Source organism: Podarcis erhardii (genome assembly GCF_964252035.2).
Source record: "Podarcis erhardii genome assembly, chromosome: 1".
In the NCBI taxonomy this organism is placed as follows: domain Eukaryota; kingdom Metazoa; phylum Chordata; class Lepidosauria; order Squamata; family Lacertidae; genus Podarcis; species Podarcis erhardii.
The window spans coordinates 28,314,388-28,322,582 of record NC_138497.1 but is presented as its reverse complement, the minus strand read 5'-3'; the positions used below and the strand labels follow the sequence as shown (position 1 = coordinate 28,322,582).

The following is an 8,195-nucleotide window of genomic DNA, read 5'->3' as shown; positions in this document are numbered from 1 at the left end:
GGAGCCTGTGATATGGGAAGCATTCAAAACATGGAATCCCTACCTGCAGTGTGAAGGGTTACAGGATTGAAATATTTCTATACATACAGGTGTCTCTTGGAGATAATGAAATGCCTAAGGCCATGCATGGCACCCATGCTTATTGTTTCAAGGCCAGTGTCAGGGATGGGTAGCTGCTGAGACCCACACAACATGGAGGGACACATTTTCCTGGCTCAGTTCCTCTTCTTCCTGAGGCGTTGGAACTGCAATCTCTGCTTCCTTAGTGCGCTCTCTCTCTCTCTCTCTCTCTCTCGGCATTTGTGCAGACTGGGCACAAAGGAAAAGGAATAGTGAGTGGGCAGTGAACCCTTGGAGAGGAGGAAAACTCGATTGGAACACCTTGTCCATGTTCCCACCCACCCTGGAAAAACCCTGGAGCCAGCACTGCATTCTTTGAGTATTTCTTCAAAATGATTTTGCTATTTATGAAAAGTGCTATTGGGATGGTGGTGATGGGGAGGCCCTCCTTCTGTCAATCCTTCGTTCAGTACAACTTTATTTTCAAATTGTTGCTCCATTTGCCCTCCGCTCTAGTCTGCTTAAGGCTGGGGAAACAATTGTAGCACTCAGCAGATCGGAACAAACAACATACTTAACGTCCACCCGTGGGATGATCTTCAAAATTAATCAGCACATGATCTAATGCTAACTCTTTTGACAATGTGGCTTTTTATTTTAGGAAATAACAAGAAGTTTCAAGATCCACTTGCAAAGACACAACTAGAAATTGCTGGGTGGTTGTTTTAACAAGCTCCATGGCAAATCAGCCTTGGAAACTGATCTCATTGCCCATATGAGAGAAAGCAGAGGGGCTGTATTCTTTGCGACCTCCACAAGCACAGCATCCCCGATCAGAATCAGCCGAGGACTTCAAAGAGAAAACAAGAGTGCAGGAGCAGAACGTTTGAGGATTAAATACTGTGTGCTGGCAATTCCGGTGCTAATACAGTGGTACCTCGGGTTAAATACGCTTCAGGTTACAGACTCTGCTAACCCAGAAATAGTACCTCGGGTTAAGAACTTTGCTTCAGGATGAGAACAGAAATCGTGCTCCGGCGGTGCAGCGGCAGCAGGAGGCCCCATTAGCTAAAGTGGTGCTTCAGGTTAAGAACAGTTTCAGGTTAAGAACGGACCTCCGGAACAAATTAAGTACTTAACCCGAGGTACCACTGTAATGTCAAAAATTAGGGGGGCGTCTTATACACGGATAGTGTCAAGGGTGGACTTGCGATTGGTTGTTGCCGCAAAAATAGGGGGCGTCTTATACATGGGGGCATCTTATAGACGGAAAAATACGGTATGTATGTATGTATTTAATTTGTATAGCACCCTTCATTCGAAGATCTCTGGGCAGTTTACAACATAAAAACATAAAATAAGAACACAAAATACATCATAAAAACAAAACAAACCCATAGCCCCCAATGTGTTGAAACCTATGCAAATTAAAATATGGCCGTTTTTACTATTTAAAAACTGTCCATCTCCACATCTTTGAATAAGTGACAAGAACTTTATTCCATCAGAACTGCACTTTGTTGTGATCGTTCTGTTTACATATTATGTTTCTCAAACTTTGTATTTTTCTCCTTGTTTTAGTAAGATACGTATCTACTTTTCTCCTCACTTTTGTTGCTTCCGTTATATGGTTGGGGACATTCTCAGCTCACTTTTGAGCAAAAGATTCCAACATTGCAGGGGGTTGGACTAGATGACCCTCGTGGTCCCTTCCAGCTACAATGCTATGATTCTGCAGGTTCTTAAGTCTCATGTAATACTAAGCAATGTGTTTTAACAAAGGATAGGTGAATCTCCTGATGTTGTCTAAGTCTTTCCTAGTATATGCGTTTTTGTACATATTACTTGGTTGGAGAATATTTGGAGTCTTTTGCTGGGTTGTGGAAAAGTTACCCATGAAGTACCGCTGAAAGAGAACTTGTGAGAGCATTAATATGCAGTGCTTGTAGCTGTGTTCTTCTTATGGCTGATGTGATAGGCTTGGTGTGTGTGTGTGTCTTTCTCCAAAGCTCATCTCTGAGGTATTCCTCTTGGCTTGCATGTGACTGAAGGTAAACTTTTACCTACATGCGCTCCATTCATCAGCCTTCTTGACAGAAGCTGAAATTGGTATCCAAATTTCAGGAGGCTTCTGAGACCAGGGTTTGGCAGATAAAGAATGAATCCATCTTGAAATGTCCTGGGTAGCTTTGCAGCTGCTGTAATACAGTAAACACTCCCTACTGTGTGTGAGCAGAGCAGGATGCCCAGTGGTTCCAGGACAAGAAAAATACTCAGCCCCTAGGAATCAGCACCTATGGACAATGGGCTTCTTCAGGTGTTCATGTTCTTGTCTTACCGAACATGGGAGCAGGGGTGCATAAAGTAGCCTGCCCTGTAGCCTTTGCACACACAGCTGCGCACACAAAGGCTCTGTCAGTACAGACAGTCACACTGTTCACATAAAGGCTTGGGAGACTGACACATCCCCATGCATGGGTGCATGAATAAAACTCTCTCTCTCTCTGTGTGTGTGTGTGTGTGCGTGTGTGTGTGTGTGTGTTGAGAGGGGGGGGAGAAGAGATGTTTAGATTTATCAGCCAATCCCTTTTTGTAACCCCTGTTTCAAAATGAAGGAAGGGGCATTTAGCAGATAAAACTTAAAAGCCCAGTTTGTTAATCCTCAGCTTGATGAATGGGAATCTTATTCTACAAGCAAATGTAGGGAACATAGGAAGCTGTGTTCTACCACTGGTCAATCTAGTTCTGTATGGTCTACACTGACAGGCAGCAACTCTCCAGAGTTTCAGGTGATATTCCCAGCCCCACCTGGAGATGCCAGGGACTGAACCTGAGACCTTCTAAATGCAAAGCCCTACTGAGCTACAGCCACCCCTCACCCCCCCCCCCTGCAGCACACATTGGGTAAGATTCTTGCATTGCAGGGGTTTGGACTAGATGATATTTGTGGTCCCTTTGAGTTCTACAATTCTATGACCTAGAGATACAGTGGTGCCTCGCAAGACGAAAAGAATCCGTTCCGCGATTCTCTTCGTCTAGCGGTTTTTTCGTCTTGCGAAGCAAGCCCATTGACAGCTTAGCGGATTAGCACTATTAGCGGTCTAGCGGCTTTTAGCGATCAGCTGTTAAGCGGCTTATCAGCGGAACAGCTAATAAGCGGCTTAGCGGCTTAGGAAAGGGGGGGGGAGCGAAAAAAAACCCGTGGGAACTCGCAAGATTTTTTCGTCTTGCGAAGCAACCCCATAGAGAAATTCGTTTAGCGAAGCGCCTCCAAAACGGAAAACCCTTTCGTCTAGCGGGTTTTCCGTCTTGCGAGGCGTTCATCTTGCGGGGCACCACTGTATAGGTCATTAAAAAGCCTCTTTTCATGACAGCAGGTATACATCCATGCATTATAACCATCCACATACAGCGAAGTTTAAAAGGAATAGTCCTGGTTTGACATACAACAACCCAATAATTGCCACTAATGAAAGCTGGCATCATTGCTAGTAATGTAACCAAGTCCTTGAACAGTGGGCTGCTTATCTAAAGAAAACACTGGCATTAGTGAGACAACTGCAATACAGTCCATATCTTTAGAACAATCTCTCGCTAGGCTACTGTGCTGGCTCTCAAGGCACTTTTACAAGGACTCAGACTTGAACATTAAAACCAAGTGCATTTCACAGATCAGAACCAAGATATGGGCAATAAACCAAGAATCACAGAGGCAGGTAAAGGGGAAGGGGAAGTTTTATTAGAAACATCAAGAAAGGGAATATCTGATTTCATCAATAGAGACCACAATATGTGGCTAAATTATTGTACATTGTAATTTTCAGAGTTAAGGTGACATTTCAAAAAAACTTAATAAAGAGGTATTGGGAAGGATGTGACTATTAGAAATTGCTTTTTTATTAAAAGAAGAAAAAAAAGAAGGTTGGGTACTCATATAAACCAACCTCCTCTGCCAAAGGTTCGTTCTCAACCTGTTTATTCAATTCCAGGAAGACATTGTACATTTGTAGCACAAAATTAGATATTGTGACTCTGGTTCTCTTCTGCCATGTCGGATATAAAATATTTCATTACATTATTGGAGATTTTAGGTTTAGGAAACAAAATTATTATTATGCTTAATTACAGAAGTGGTTCATAACAAGTGGTTAACTGAATTTCCTCCAGTTCTGGGGAAATTTAGGTTAGGCTGCGCTCTCCCTTGAGCTTGGATCAACAAACATAGTAGTCCCAAACAGAATGAAATGCAGCATGTAATCTTAATTCTCCTCAAAGTGGAGGAAATTCAGGTCATTGTTTCAGATATAAATGATTTCTATTATTAAGCACAATAATGTAATCATTGCATAATGCATCAATTGAGGCACCTTTGTTGTAAAATGCTATTATGCCTGTACAGCTCTAAATTATGTTATAAAACATTTATTTACACACCAAGCAATTTCTATTAACCATTACCTGATTGTGTTTATGTTTTATCTATATATTGTTCAACCAAAAATCCATTGCATCTTTGAACTTAAAACATATTAAGGTATGTAACAAAACTCACGAAAGGCAAAGGTGGCTGGTTTGGGACTGAAACAAAGCAATGGGGACAGCACTTCAAACCACAAGATTCTTTGGCATTTTACATTCAGGTTTCACTTGCTTCGTTTTAGACCCACAATCGAGACGTTGTTCTCAGTCACTATTTGGCATCTGTTGGACCAAGGAATCTGCACTGCTTTGGTAAATACAGCTGCAGTCAGAACTGGAAAAAAAGTGCCGCAGAGCTGAGTTTCCAACACTGTATCTGCACATTCCGAAGTTGCTTTAGTACCTCTCTTCTTGTGTTCGCAGTTTTGTTCCATTGACCGTCATGCTGATAGCACCTTTTTTAGTTGCATTTGAATCTGAAGGAAATGTACTTTTGGTAAGTGCTGCGGAAGAAAGGAGGGGGGGGAACAATCACCTATTCGCTGAAAGACTCAACATGGGGGAGGGAGGATCTAGAAAAAAACAGCTTGTTCTAAACAGAGAGGGCCTGTCCAGATACCCATAGAGTGGTGACACTCCATTTAGAATGATTCAATGCAAAGTAGGTGGGATTCTCTCTGAAAACTGTTTGAAAGCTTTGGTTGGTGCAAAATACAGTGGTTAGATTTACTGGCATCAGGTGAACCGAAGATGGAAAACAGGTGATTTAATGCTTTTTCTCTAAGAGATAATGGTTTGTCTCTCTTCTAGATAGTTGCTCTTCCACAAACGGAAGGGCTCCTTCCACACAAGGAAGGCACTCCAATCCTGTCAAGGCTTCCACTTTTGCTGACATCCATCATCACTTCCCATGCTGTTCTGGAGGATTCCCCAACCTTTCAGAGCAGATTTCTGCATGGGGGCTGCAGTGAAAATAAGGAATCGCCTCCACACCTTCTACTACTAGCAATATCATCCTGTGAGCAGACTTCTGCATGTGAGAACTTTGGAGACAAGGCAACTGATACTGCAATTTGGAATGCAATCCCGTCCCCACAGAATTAATGGCAAAACTCAAATTTTAAAGGAGACAGCTTAGTTGAAGGATTAAATGTAGACCTCTTAAGCAGATTTCTGTATCTATGTGAGCCTGCTTGTGTCATCATGTCCAGCAAGAATGTTTGAGAGGCATCTAGATTGCTCCCAGCAGAAGCAAGGCAGAGGAGTATGGTCATTGTATGGGTGGAGAACTGGCTGTGCTGCTGAGTGACTGCTTAGACTGCTCTGTGCCCTTTAGACTGTGGCCCAGGGTGGGAGTGGGGGTAGGGAGATGAAAGGACATGGAAATGAAAGCACTGCTACCACCAGCACCTCAAAGAAATGACATCTTACTGCCATTGCTTCCTGCTCTGGAGAACAAGGCTTGTCACAGGAAAGGAGTGTTTCAGAGAAGCTCCTGAAATGTTAAGAGCCAGGTTACAGTTCTCACAAAATGATTTACCCTTGGGTGTTGCCTGAGCCTGATACAAAGAGAAGCTCAAATTCAAATCCTTTATTAGGCATAGCACACCACACATTAACAAACAAACATCATATACAGACTGTATAAGATACGGGCTCAGCGAACACATTTTATCCCATTCCTATTCTTAACTCCCAGAAATAAATCGATGTACATAAATGATATAATACAACACAGCAACATCACCTACCATTAAAACCACTAAATCTCTTTATCATGGCCCATACAAGGAGAAGCTAAGAAGAGTCCCTAACTGTGGTGACATTCACTAGTTTTAACTATAACATCAAGCTTTCCGGGGACTCGTGTTGCTGCGTCTGTGGAAAACGTGAGTGCTTCAGGCTTAGACCACCTTGGCTGCTTCAAAGGGTCACTGGCATAGGAAACATTCTGCAAAATGTCCTACCAGGAATCACATTGTCTTGGCTGCAGCTGTGCAAGCCCAGCCACATGTAAGGTAGTACTGAAGAGTATTGGTTGTCAGTAACTGCTGACTGCTGTCCCATGTGGCGAGCCCCATAACTCTAGCCTCCGAAGGAAGAACCTTCCAGATTTGGCCTGGCTCCCCACATCCAAGCTAGCTCTTCCTGGTCAGAAAGGTATGGAAAGTACTTATCTCTGTGGCTGAGACTTGCTTGAGCAACAACATCTACCAGAGCTAGTATGACTTGCATTTCTGGTCTTGTTCTTTGGTTCTGACTTTTGGCTTGCCCTCTGAGACTGATTCCTCTTCCAGTCCTGGCTCACAGTTCCCAGCTATCGACCTTCACTACACTGCTGCCTATAGCCCAGCCCCTTGAAGGTTTTCACCTAGCTCACACAGATTCACTGATTTTTTCTCTCCTAGCTCCCCGCTCCCTCTCCTCAAGTGAGAACAGCTATAGGGTATGGGTCTTCATATTCCTAAGGGATACAGGTAGGCCAGTGTGTAAGGAGGCTTAATTTGGGCTTTCCTAATGAGGCGTAAAGTGCTACAGATTGACGGATAATTGCTCCTGAGGAGCTGGAATCCCACTTCAGCTGTGATTGGGTATTGGAAATCAACTGCTCAGTGCCAAGGTGTGGGGAGGGAGACCAGCTATATAAATGCAATTTGATCTATTGCAGAAAGGGAGAATAAGATCCAATTCACCCTCTATGGGCCAAACAAGTTTGCTACTTGTCAACCATGTGTCTCCTGGAAAATTCATGCAATGCATTTCAGGTAAGTCGCTTCAGCATGTGGCAGATAGGACCCAAGGAGCTAATCCTGACTTGAGAGCCCTGCTGGATCAGACCAAAGGCCCATCTCAACCAGCATCCTATTCTCACAACGGCCAACCAGAAGCCTGGAAGGAGGGCCTGAGTACAATAGCATTCTCCTCACTTGTGATTCCCAGCGGCTGGTATTGAGAAGCATCCTATCTCTGAGAGTGGAAGCAGAATGTAGCCCCTGATGAGTGTGCCTTATCTTCTTTTAAAGCTGCCCAGCTGGGCGGGTATCACTACGTCTTGTAGAATTCCACAGACTAACTATGAACTGTGGGAAGAAGTACTTTTCTTTCATCTATCTGGAATCTCTTCCCATTCACTTTCACTGGATGGACCCAGTATTACACGTGAGAGAGGGGGAAATCTCTTCTGCCTATTTACCTTCTCCACACTAAGCATAATTTTATACTCATCTATCCTTATATAGACACCCATTTACTTGGCTTTTTTCTTCATAAGCAAGCTGCTTTTCGGTGCTAATCTGCCAGTGTGGTGTAGTGGTTAAGAGCGGTAGTCTCGTAATCTGGGGAACCGGGTTCGCGTCTCCGCTCCTCCACATGCAGCTGCTGGGTGACCTTGGGCCAGTCACACTTCTCTGAAGTCTCTCAGCCCCACTCACCTCACAGAGTGTTTGTTGTGGGGGAGGAAGGGAAAGGAGAATGTTAGCTGCTTTGAGACTCCTTAAAGGGAGTGAAAGGTGGGATATCAAATCCAAACTCTTCTTCTTCTTCTTCTTCTTCTTCTTCACACGTTCACAGACATGTATTTCCTGTTCATTTCTTATCACGTTAACTGGGAAAACACATAGTGGACAAGCCACACATAATGCTATGTAAGGTATGAAAGAACTAATTCTTGAAGACCAACTGGGCTTGGATCTGTCAAGAGTTGCAAAAAGCACTGC

At 43.6% G+C, this 8,195-nt stretch overlaps 1 protein-coding gene across 6 annotated transcripts in view; it reads right to left on the bottom strand.

The window, feature by feature from the left end:
- Window positions 1-3,777: 3,777 nt before the first annotated feature.
- CEP128 (centrosomal protein 128) overlaps window positions 3,778-8,195 on the bottom strand; it is a 305,103-nt gene continuing 300,685 nt past the window's right edge. For 5 of the 6 annotated variants that reach the window (XM_081859123.1, XM_081859126.1, XM_081859121.1 and 2 more), the window contains one exon: window positions 3,778-4,982. In XM_081859123.1, the coding sequence (XP_081715249.1) occupies window positions 4,876-4,982 (107 nt within the window). In that variant the 3' untranslated portion in view covers window positions 3,778-4,875. The remainder of the gene's footprint in view (window positions 4,983-8,195) is intronic. The other variant, XM_081859125.1, reaches the window with a different exon arrangement.